The 12382-nt window shown below is 51.4% G+C and overlaps 1 protein-coding gene across 2 annotated transcripts in view; it reads right to left on the minus strand.

Annotated features, from left to right (window-relative positions):
- Window positions 1–266: 266 nt before the first annotated feature.
- The window catches only part of AOAH (acyloxyacyl hydrolase), a 107806-nt gene continuing 95690 nt past the window's right edge, over window positions 267–12382 (minus strand). Inside the window, exons 16-20 of one of the 2 annotated variants that reach the window (XM_016159783.2) lie at window positions 12150–12208; window positions 11998–12057; window positions 10597–10693; window positions 7627–7703; window positions 267–662 (exon numbers count right to left, since the gene is read on the minus strand). In XM_016159783.2, the coding sequence (XP_016015269.2) occupies window positions 534–662; window positions 7627–7703; window positions 10597–10693; window positions 11998–12057; window positions 12150–12208 (422 nt within the window). In that variant the 3' untranslated portion in view covers window positions 267–533. The remainder of the gene's footprint in view (window positions 663–7626; window positions 7704–10596; window positions 10694–11997; window positions 12058–12149; window positions 12209–12382) is intronic. The other variant, XM_016159776.2, reaches the window with a different exon arrangement.

Here is a 12382-nt window from a genome sequence, read left to right on the forward strand (position 1 = left end):
AGAATTGTCATATTTTTCTGGACTCTTTGGAGTTTACTTACTTGTTGACTTTTAAAAATGTATAAACCGTTGTGATTCCTTCACTCATTCTAACTAAATATTCAAGTCGGTACCTAATTCTGTAGTTATAGATTTGTGCCAGCAGCATTCCGATGGGAGGAGCCACCGCTGTCAACAGTGACGGAGAGGGCCAGGCCCCTGGACACCAAAACCCGGGGATGTCAATGAACATGCGGATTTCTTATTGGTTTTAGGAATGATGAGCCATTCAAGGGCACAGACACTCGCTTGGAATGGCACCCGATGCACTTTATTAAAGATTATCTGAGGGCCGTGTGGAGGGGAGCTGATCCAGAAGCACACAGGATCACGCCGTCATTCCGGCATGTTCTCAAACGAGAGAGAGGAGCACTTTGCAGAGACGCTGCTCAGGAAGCGCGCTGTGAGCCTGCGATACGGCGGCCGTTCGTTGAGGAAGTTCACCCACGTTTCTGCTTCCCTGAGCTCCTTAGGGGTGCACGTCACCGAGGGACTCAGTGTCCCCCTTGGTCTCCAAACACCTGTTCGATCTGTGCGTTGAAGGGATTCTCCTTTCCAAGGACCTCGGGCCACTGACTCTGCACCTTGTTCCAGAAGCGCTCTGCCAACAGCAGCGAAGCCACCTGCAAGAAAGGAGTAACCGTCATTGCGACAAAGCCAAGAACTTACCAGCGAGGTTTACTTACGCTGCTCTTCGTGCGGTGGGCAGACTCTAGGACGGCGCCCCACGATTCCTACCTTCGTGCCTCTGTGTGAGCGGGTGTCTTTGTGTCTCCTGATGTGGGGGGGGGGGCCTACCACCTGGTTCTCACCAACAGAATGTGGAGAAGGTAAAAAGGCTGTCACTTTGGCGATGATGAAGCATCATGTAAAACTCTGTTCTGCTATCGGTCTTTCCCCGGGGGCTTTCCTCGCTGAGCAGGGAGCCCACGTGGCAAGGGGCTGAGGGCGGCCTCCAGCCGACCTGAGCGGCTGGTGCCTCAGTCCTACGATCACGAGAAAATGAATTCTGCCAACGACTCCAGCGAATCTGAAAGCGATTTTTCCCCAGCTGAGTCTCTGGATGAGAACATGGCCTGGATGACGCGCCTGAACTTTAGCTTTTAAGCAGAAGACCCAGTTAAATCGTGCCAGCATTCCTGACTCACAGAAACACTACGGTTTAAAAAAAAAACAACAATATTGTTTTAAACTGCTAAATTTTCTCCGATTCGTTATTTAGATGACAAATATACTTCCTCAGAACGCCATTTATTCACTCATCTGTGGACAGCTAACATTCGCTGCAGAACTGAGGGTCGGGTCAGGACGAGCGCTTTCCTCAAGAAACCCCAGGCCCCCGAGGGAGCCAGACGGGTGTGAAGGACACCACCAAACTCGCAGGAAGGGCTGTGAGAGGGGCGCACGCGGCTGAGTGGGGTGGGAGGGGACAGGTCCTCTCTGGAGAGGGTGACGGCTGAGCCGAATTTTGAAGAAGGACTTCACCAGAAGGGTCACGTGGGGGTCGGCGCCCATGGCAGAGGACAGAGCAGGTGCAGAGGCGGAGGGGTGTGGGCGGGAACAGCATGCTGGGGAACCACGGGTGCCTGGGAGACGAGGCTGCACCGGTCGCAGGGGGGGGGGCAGGTCCTGAGGAGGCTGCGGGCGCGGAGAGTGTGGCGGGGGCGCGGTGAGGGCTCCTGGCGCAGCGCACAGCACCCCGTCTGGCTGCCCCGGACCGAAGCTCAGTGTCTGGTCGCTTTGCTGTCCGTTAGGTTTCCCTTTAGTCACGATGTTAGCAGGGTCCGTGCTTGGTTGCCCCACCCTCTGGCTGTCGTGCACACATGCCTGTGACGAGGGGTCTTTTTCTGCAGGCGACGCCCTCATTCATTTAGCACACGGGGCCCGGCCAGGCCTTCGGGCCCCATGCGGCTTTATCTTCACAGGGGTTTTTAATACGGAATGATAAAAAAACGTGGCGCTGAAGGCCTCGGAGGAGAAGACGTCGTTGAGGAAGGATGCTCAGGGACGTCCCACTTCGTTCAGAAGCGCGTGGACGTTGTTTCCCACGGGCGGGTCCCATTCGCCATTCCAGCGCGTGGAGCTGCCTGCTGCCCGTGCGAGGCTGGGCGCCCTCCTCTCCTTTGCAAAATGAGTGGGCTGGAGACAGGACCCAGTGACCGTTCTGGGTCCGAACTATGTGCAAGAGCTTAGCAGTTGTCAGAAAAAACCACCGATCGAGTGGCTGCATTAAATATTCCGTGTATTCATATGTTCCCAAGACCACTGAGGTGGGCCCCAAACTCTATCCGTCCAGCTATGTAATCCCACACACCACACACACACAGATGCACACGCACAGGCCACATATATCACACACGCACACCACACACACACACACACACACACGCACACACTGGCCGACTGTCGGGCTGGCAGGTTTCTGGGAAGGGTCTGATCATCTCACACACAGCAACCAGCGCCCCCGAGGACAGAGGGCTGGCCTTGGACTCGTGGCTCTTTTGCGTGCTGTGTCTCAACACCGGAGGCTGCTGCCGGGTCTGCAGAGAATTGCCGGTGGTTCTTTTGTGTTGATTGCCTTTCGGCCTGGTACACATAAGCTGTCTTCCTAACAGTTACATGGCACCAAGGCATTTGTGGTCATTTATTTCTCTATCCAAATTAATAAGGGAAGAGACAGGGGTGAGGATAAGAAAAAAGTCGAGATGAAAGAGCTCGGATCGAACATGTGGTTACTGTGTGGTTTCGAAGCAATTAGTTGGGCTGTCACTCTAGAGGAGATTAAAATATTTATGTGTGTGCATTGGTAATATGTTGGCTCTAAGATGAGAGTGGCATTATTACCAAGCTAGAGATTTGGGATAAAACAACCCACCGTAATCACTCATTCGTCTGAGAAACATTTGCTGGGCTCCCACTGTGGGCTCCTCTCCTAACCCCCATGATGCACAGCGGAGGGCAAGGCACACCCCCCACCCCGTCCTTTCTCCCTGTTCCTCCAAATGAGCTCTTCCTGGAACACGAGTATCTTTTGTGTTTCCTTATTCATATTTTAAAATATTAAAGCAAAACCTATTCATCTGAGAAAAATTTAAAAAGGCAAACAAAAAAGGAAAACAGAATACATAAAAACCATCTGTAATTATAATAGAAACAGCCACCATTGACCCTGGGTATGGAGCCTTCCTGATGCACATGCATGTACACACGTACACACACACACACACACTGGATCCCTCTGTAAATATTATTTTATAGTCTGCTCTTTTTGAGGCGTAGTGTACACAGAGTAAAATTAACTCTGTTTGGTGAATAGTTCCACGAGGGTTGACACATGCACGCAGCTGAGCCATCGTCCCCACAATCTCAAATCTGCCGTTATTTGCTTTGTTCTGTACAACAAACATACTCTTGTGTCACTAAAGGTAGATCGGTATCACCGTTTTTTATTCGATGCGTGGCATTCCGCCAGATGAATGCGAACTAATTCATTTCTCCGATGGGGACCTCTTGCTCCGCAGCTCCCTGGCTTTCATCCGCGGGGCAGGGGTCAGGGGCGAACGGCGTCGTCCCGCCCGCGCACACAGCGCGGAAAACGTACTGCTTGTGGCAAGAGTGTTCAGAGGATGGCTTGAGTTCCCACCGGTGTTATCGGAGAAGAGGAGGTTGTTTTGCAGAGAGGCTTGTTGGGCGAAGCTGCTCGGCAAGGCAGGAGGTGTCGGGGATGTTCAGCTAGGTGGCCCCGGAGTAGCCGCGGCAACGGGACTTCGCGTATGTCTGTCTGCAGCTCTTCCAACAGTCTCTGTTTACTACTGTCTAGCTCTAGGCCCGGAGAGCTTTCAAATGCCTCTTCAGATGCTTAACTTTGTAGGGATTTAAAAAGTGGGCAAATCGCTGCACAGGCCACAAATCTGGGCCTTGGGTCTTTGCAATATCCTTTCTGTTCTAGGTCAAACTTCCTTCGCGTTTTGTCAGCAGTGGGGCTGCAACGCCCAGCTCTGCACTACGCCTGCTCTCCCCAGAGGCATCTAATGATCCGTTTTGTTTTGTTTTCTTCCCCAGTGAGTCCTTCTGTGATGGGCCCAGTTCCCACCCCGTGGGAGTCACACCTGTGTGATCCCTCTTCTTCGAGTGCACTAGAACCTGTCACTTGCTTTAACTTCTAGAATATGACAAAAGTGATGGGTGTCACTCTGTGATTAGGTTACATATAATCGCGACTCCTGTCTCTTGCTATGAGACTCTCTCTGCTGCCTTTCGTCTTGCGCTTGTTGATGAAGCGAGCTGCCACGTTGAGGGGGCCCACATAGGGGTAAACCAGGGTGGCCTCTCGCCAAGGGCCAGCTAGGAACTAAGACCCTCAGTTTAACAGGCCTCAGGAAATTGAATTCTGCCAACAAACATGGGAGCCTGGAGGCAGATCCTTCCCCAGTCAAGCCTGCAGATGAGACCCGGCGCTGGCAGACACCTTGCTTGCGCTTTGGAGAGACAGTGAGAAGAAGACCCAGCCCAGCTGGGCCTGGATGCCTGGCCCACGGAAACTGTGAGACAAGAGATGTGTGTCGTTTTAAGTAATTCGGCATGTGCAACAACAGATAACTAAAACACTTGCTCAGTCTTAATCCTCTCTAACCTTTGTTTCCCTTTACAATTTGACTACTTGGGCCAGTCTCGCCCCCACAAATATCTCCGGCTCTTAACTGGCAGCTGGTGATTCCCAAACCTGTGTCTCCAGGCCGGGCTCCTCTCCGCAGATCAGAAACCCTCGTTCGATCTAATGGCCATTTGAAGGGTTCCATCTGGATACTGTGCAGGCGCCGCAAATGTAGAGTGTTCGGCTCCGCCCCTTCTTCTGAGTTCTTTGACTTGGTACGGTTCCCGTCTTTTCATCTAGTCGCCTGGTCCTGTAAGTCACCTCCCTCCTACCCACCCAATCCGGTCAGTCAGCGAGTCTGGCATTATAACCTTCCCCTCCCCCCACCCTTATATCGAAGAACATATTTCTCAAAATTCTGGTTCTACATTTTTGGGCCTGAGATGAGAAAATAAAGTATTCGTTAGTCTATATGTCAGAAATTTTTCTGTTCTTGTTTATTTTCCATTGAAAGATGAGCAAAGAGTTTAGATAGTGAATGTAATTTGGCTCAGAAATTATCATGTATAAACCGTAAATTCGAATGGTTCAACATGAGCCATGTTTATGCTGATTAAATTTGTCTCCCTAAGAAAACTGGGGCTGTCGCACCCATTGTGGTCAGACGCTCCCCTGGCTTCTCCAGCAGGGTTTTAGGGAGAAGTGGACCAATGAGGTAGAGCCTGCTCCCCCGCTGGTGGCGAGGGACCTGCACCAGCTGTTTTTTTTTTTTTTGCTCCAACGTACAGGAATTGGTGACAGGGCAGTGTGAAAAAGACCTGGGTCAGCTCTTCGGGTTTGCATGAAGTCCGTGCCACAGGGACGAGGTCCTGAGGCCCGCCTCGTCCACGGGGCTCTTTCAAGATGGAATAGAGTCGCACTCTTACGGCTGCCCCATTACCTAGAAGGAGCCATTACCACGGTCTCTGCCGTGAGGCAGGTCCTCTGGAGGGGCCTGTACAGGGACAGCCAGAGGCCCCTCTTCCAGGCTTCAGGTCCCAGCCTATCCTGTGATTTCCTCCAGTGCACACGCTTTCGTCCCTGCGAAAGCACCGTCTGCCACCCCTCCCCTCGGCCCCCCGCGTGCCTGGCTCCTGGCCTGAGCTCTGAGTTCCCTCCTCGGAAAACCCCTTCTCACGCTCCTGCCTCCCGCCCCTCCCCCGCGGTGCTCCCGCAGCACGAGCCTGCACGTTCGGAGGCATTTCCCGCTCTAGATCTAATCATCTGATCGCTCGTCATTCTCCCACTCTGCACCGTAATCTCCTTAACCGGCAGCGGGGGTTTCCTGCTCCCTCTTGAATGCCGGTGTTTGATGCTGGGCGGGCGCTCGACAGACACTTTTAGATGGCACATTGCAATCTGGACTGTTCGGCTCTATCCACAGGATAAACAGGCGGGCTGTAGGCATGGCTGTCACATCCACTGTCGCCCACGTCAGGTGTGGCTCCGTCCCTGCTGCCCACTCTGTCTCCCGTCGCCTGCACGTGGACAAAGCCCTCGGGAATCACATAGGGTTACGGCACATACCAGTTTTCGGCTTTTGACTCTGCTCTCTATAATCAGTGGCAGGTGAAGCTGCCTGAGTGTAAGACAGAGCTCCAAGCTGGCAGACCTTGAACCCTGATATTATTTAAAGAGCCAGACAGACATGTCCCAAGGGATAAGACCAATCTGTCTTTTTAGCTCGCTCCTAATTAACTCCCTGTCTTATCATCTCTTTTTATCTCTTTTTCTCTATAGAATCAAAAGAGTAAAATTCTATTTTGTGCAAAGAAGGACAAGAACTACCTCATTATTTCTAAAAAGAAGGTCTCCACGTTAACTATTCAAAAACCAAAGACATCATTGGGGGGGGGGGTGGTAAGGGACAGACTATAATATTTAACCAGGTTCTGGCCCAAAATTCCCTTGGATCAACTCGTCCAAACGATACACAGAGAAGTTAGATGTTCTGAGGAGTAGTACTTGGATTTACTCCTTTGGTTAGTTCAAAACAGTGAGATGGGCATTGAACACTCACTGTACAATTTACCCTGCATCTGTGGGACTCCGCCATTCGTTCGTCTGTCAAGGAAGTGACACTCGTTTTTTGCTTTGCTATTAGCCCTGCCCACGGGTTCTTGCTGAACCTAGAGCTTGGGGAAGGTGGGCTGCAGTCGCATTCAGGTTCCTGAGGGGCTGGTCGGCTCTCCCTGTGGCCTGGCTGACCATCAAGACCAAGGCCGCCAGGAGAACGTGCCGGGAGTGCTTCTCAGGTGTGAACCTTCCTCACTGCCGCTTTTCAAAGGCTGGGTCAGAAAGACCGTGTCCGGCTTTAACAATGTTTTCAACGGCAGAACCATTCCCCTACTTTTTATCTGTTGTTATTTTTTTTAGTAGAGAAAGAAGGTGAGCAAGTGCAGCGCGTACAGCGGATAAAAGTGGACCTTTGCTGGCTGCAGCCTGGATAACGGGCAGGGTGGAGGAGGGAGGGGGCAGAGTCCTGGCCTCCAGCTCCCCTTGCTCTCCTCTCAGACAGTATCTTTTCTAGAAGGATCCGTAGAAGAGATTTCTCACAGATCTCGCTTCCCGGGATTCCTGTGATTTTTTTTGTTTTTTTCAGTAGTTGACTTGTTTTTTTCTTATGGAGGCCGCGGCGAATGCCTCATCGCACCCCCACAGGCGCAGAGCTGATGCCGCAGGCTCTCGCCAGCGGCTACTCAGAACCCCGCTGCGGCCCTTACGGGGGAATGAATTGCGGGCATTAAACCAAGGAGCCAGGTATCACTTCTAGCTTGTTTTTCTTCTACTCTGATTTTCACTTTATTTCTATTGACGCGTCTACCTAAGACTTGTGTGTACATAACCTCAAATTATTTCTAGAGTAAAACAGGAGAAAAATAGACGTACGAATGCACCATTACGTTAAAAAGCCACCTCGTGGCCTCCAGCCGCCGGTATGTGGCTGCGCATACCTCGTTGGGGTGGAATCCATCGACAGGCTCCACGAGCTGCCAGGGCTGCCTGCCTCTCCGTTGCCACTCCTTCAGGACTGCGAGACACACATGACCAGAGGGTTAGACACACTTCCGGCAGTTCCCGAGCAAGGACGGGGTGAAACATGTCACCGGAGCCGCCCGCTGCCCGGCTGAGCCAGCTCTCACCCGGCCATGCCTGCCACCGCGTCCTTATCTTGGGCTGGAGACTTTCTGAACGGAAACGATCTTCCCGTGGTATGATTTTTTTGTTTTTGTTTTTGTTTTTTTTCCCCTAACTCAGGGAGAAAACGTGTGAGAGTGTTGGATGAACGTGGCTTGTGTACTGAGGAGAAGGGGCGGGGAAAGGGGAGCTCCGGAATATTTGACACCAGTTTAAGTCCGTCGCATTTCCCAGGGGCCGGCAGGGCAGAACCGCGGGTCCAGGAGCAGGGATCAAACGTTCTGTCGACGTGGCCTTTCGCGGGCCGCCGCTCGGGGCCACCGCCCACGCGTGTCAAGCAATGGCCGTGAAAATCACTCGGCTCGTCAGACGAGCAATTACGTAAAAGGATCTCGGCACCACATTTCGAGCGAGGAGGGCTGCAGGGAAAATATTTTGAGCCCCACGGTGATAGAGAAGCAATGAAACTGTTGGTCTTTCAGCAGGGCTGAGCGCCCCGGAGGGTCAGCGGGCCGAGACAGCGGCTCCGTGCGGAACTCCTATTTGTTGTTCAGAAGACCTCCATGAACCTTCACGAATGTGCACGGATGATCTCTCGGGATTTGACACATAACGTACTTTCTTTATCCGTAAAGTGAGAGAAATGCTGCCGATGACCAGCTTTTCAGAGATGTAATGGAAATTGTGGAAGAAGATTCAGGAAACTCTTGGCGGCTCAAAGTCATTGGTTGTTTCTACAGATACGTGGCGGGGCGGGGACTGAGAACCAGGTCTTCACTGAGCTGTGGGAGCGGAGGCCAGCGGCTGGTCTATTCGAAGGGTCAGAGTAGAAAAGTCCTTGTCGGCCAGGTAGCATTTTCCTTCCTCGGTTCGGGAGATGTGGCTCAGATGAAGAAAAGGGACATTACCCACTCAAGCAGGTATTTCCCGGAGGGAGGACAATTCGCTGCCTTTGTTTAGTTCGTAACCAGTTGGAAGATGAGTCGGCAAGAGGTAAAAGGCTCTGAGATGAGCGATCATCTTTCAGGGCCGGATGGAGGCTTCCAAACATGTCAGTGGGACGCTGGCCGACATGGGGTCAAGGATAAAGCTCTGCTCCCCAGGTCCTTCACGAAGGTAAGACCATTCTGCTTTGTTAGCTCTGTCCCCACAGATCTGATGACTGGCAGGCTGAAGTTCTTAACCTTGGAGCATTAGAGAGCCCTCCTTATTAAATTTTAACGTGCGTATGGACCTTCTGTGGATTATGTCAAAATGCAGGTTCTGATGAGGTAGGCCCTAAGTGGGGGTGGGGCCTAGGTTTCTGCATTTCTAAGTAGCTCCCAGCTGCAGTGGATACTGCTCACCCCAAAACACATGTTGCGTAGCAAGGGCGTGAGGGACAGGTACTCTTTCCTGGGGACCAGCAACGTACCGGGCATGGCATGTCGGAGGACCGCATGCTACGTCATAAAATCATCATAAAGATTTGTTACATACATATGGTATCCCCACATTCAGATCTGGGAAGGACAGTTTAGACATGTTCGAGGTTTGCCTATAGTCCTAAAGATAATAAAGGACAGCGCTAGAGGCTACTCTAGAAAATGAAAAAGTCCCGTGTGAACATTAGACATCATTATATTTTTAATAACTTTAACTATATTCGAGGTTGATGATGATCAAAGATCACTTGGTGGTATATTTGTTTACACCAGGAATTCATTAATGAGTTTTTAACTCTGAATTTTAATGAGACGTTATTGATCAAAATGTCTCTCCCCATGAGAGGAATGCGTATCACCTGGGCATGAAATCTAGTTAAAGGAGATCGGTCTTGTTGAAAAGATGTTCAGAATTGAAGTGCTAGAGTCTGCAATACAAAACATGTCAGCTAATGTAATATTTGGTAATTCATGATGGCCATCTGCCTTATCCCAGCTGCTTGGGCTGGGGCGGGGGCTTGGTGGGGGGAGTCAGAGGTGATAAACTCTGGACGAGAGAAATCGTCCATCCTCAGCTCACACCACAAAGCTTTCCATTAGCATCAATGGGCAGACGAGGAACAGGAAGGAGGCTTTTCTCTTGTACAACGATTGCTTAGATGGAGACTAGAAGGATTCAAGCCAATAAATAATAACTTTCCAAAGTCAAGAGAGAAAGGAGAAATCCGCAGCTCCAGTAATCATGCCTGTTTTCCTGCGGCCATTTATCAGTGACCCCCGGGTTGGGACAGAATTCTAGAAAAGAAATACTGATGTCCTTTCCAGGAAGCTGGGATTCGACTGTCCGCTCCGGCCCTCCCACTGGCACCCCGATTAGTTTCTTTATGTGTGGGGCCCTATGGATCAGCATTATGATGGAGTCCCCCGGTAAGTCGGCGCCCACCGCGAGAGGCACTGCCTTCTCCCTCATTCCCGTCACACTCGTGTCTAGCCCAGCGGTGCGTGGGACGTTACTATCCTGGCAAGGTGAGTTAAGCGAGTCCACTGACGTGTTGGGTCCCTGCCGGAGCCTCTTCCCGGTGGTCACTGGTTCTGCTGCTTCAGGGATTCTGAGACGAGGGCGATGTAGCGACGCTGAGTTTCCACCTTCCCGGGGTGTCACACTTTACCTTTCTTCAATACCCAGAGCTGTTGGTGTGTCAGGACGGCCGTGGCGGCGGGGCTTGGGGGGTAGGGTGGAAACCCTGCTCCATCTACCGCCTGCTGGCGTAGAAACGCCTTGCTGGGGGTGGGGGTGGGGGGGCTCTGAGGCGCAGCTGCTCCTTTTGTCCTGTGTCGGTACCCACACCGAGCGATACTTACTTTCTTGGAAGTCGAAATCCACGTAGAAAAGATCGAAGTTTGTAAATTTCTGGCTGGTTGCAATTTTTTTCAGCGTTTCAGAGAGTTGTTCTGCCCTCTGAATACAAAAGGAAAGGGAGAATTCCGTGAAATCTAGGCTGTGGCTTTCGTGACACAATTCAGGCAGAAGGAAGAAATCGATAGCGCCCACCCCACCCGCCCCAAGCCAGCAGCACAGAGGGCTCTGCACATTAAAGTCTATTCATGTGCAAATAGTCAACCAAGGAGAAACCGTTAAAATTCATTAGGAACCAAATTGGTGCAAAGTAAAGAAATAAGATACCACTTTCCTCCATGGGATTGGCGGGGGGGAAAAAAAGATGAACAATCATGATAAGAGAGCATATTGCCATGGGATAGGCCGTGGAGAATGTCAATTTGTTTAACCGTTCCAGAGGGCAACTTGGCAAAGTGGATCAAATCTTTAAACAGGTCGTACTCTTCGATCCCATAGTTTTTCTAGAAATTTGTCTCAAGGAAATAGACGTGGTACACAAAGCCACACACACACACACACACACACACACACTCTTCACAATGCTATTTATTACTATGAAAAATTGGAAACCCACATATCCAACACCAAGGAATGAAATAAATCCCAGTACATTCATACACTGCATATTCTAAAAGGATTATAACATCACGACGTCGAGGAGTCATTTAGAGCCGCAGACGGCATAAAACAGTACGTGTATTCTGACACTACGTAGGGAAAAAGCCAAAAAAAGCCGTCTCTGAAAGCAATGCTGGAAAGACACATGTTAACTGCGGACGGGAGGATCTGGGGTGATTTTTGTTATTGTTCTTTGTGCCTTTCTATATCCTCCCAGGTTTTTTTTTTTTTTTTTTAATTGAAATATATTTCTTCTGTGGGAAAAATTCAAAGACTCTCTTACAGAGAGATTATTCGTTATCTGTGAAAACGAGCTTGAACTGTGGTTGCCTTAGAGAAGAGAAAGCAGTCCCTGTGTCCTTGCTGGACGAGGTGGAGCTGCAGACCTGCCCAGGTGATGCCTCGCTCTCCGGTCTCTGCAAATACGCCTCGGGCCAGCTCAAAGGGGTGGGCATGTGTGTGTGTCTGAGTGTGTGTGCGTGTGCGTGCGCGCATATGAGAGAGAGGCCTGGACGGAGACAGTGACCGAGGGACGCGGTAAGAGTGACAGACTCAGAGGAGGCAGAGGGAGAGAGACGAGGCATCCCGCGTTCTCCTGACTCCTCAGTCTCCCCGGAAGTTTAACGTTTCTATCCGCCAGCCAGAAGGCCATCGCCTGCCCCAACTTCATCCTCAGTGAAAACACTGCAGAAAATACGGGGCAGGGGCGATCTAAGCTGGCACCGAAGGGCCGGGGACAGTCCTACCTGTGAAGTGAGAGTCCGCAGTGTCTTGTTGGAAGACATCCAGCCGTGGCAGGGGCTGACCTGGGAACGGGAAGACACCCTCTGGTTACGGGGGAAGGGCGCTGGTGTCGTGGGGGGAAGAGGGTCTTGGGGACGAGGCCGTGGGCGCTCACCTGGAGGCAGCTCAGGAAGGTGTAGAACTGGTCATAGGTCACGTCCTCATTCAGCTGGCCTGGGGAACAGAGAGGTCTGGCATGTCGTATGCACTCCAGTGTGGCAGCCCACAGGAGACACGATGGGTGACCCTGACTCCCTGGCGGAGGCCAACACTTCCCGGGACCGGCCCTGATTTTTCAATACCTTTTGCTCTTAAATGCCTGTGCTTCCCTTTCTGAACCTTCTAGGA

Source organism: Rousettus aegyptiacus, unplaced genomic scaffold, assembly GCF_014176215.1.
Source record: "Rousettus aegyptiacus isolate mRouAeg1 unplaced genomic scaffold, mRouAeg1.p scaffold_m13_p_13, whole genome shotgun sequence".
Lineage (NCBI taxonomy): Eukaryota > Metazoa > Chordata > Mammalia > Chiroptera > Pteropodidae > Rousettus > Rousettus aegyptiacus.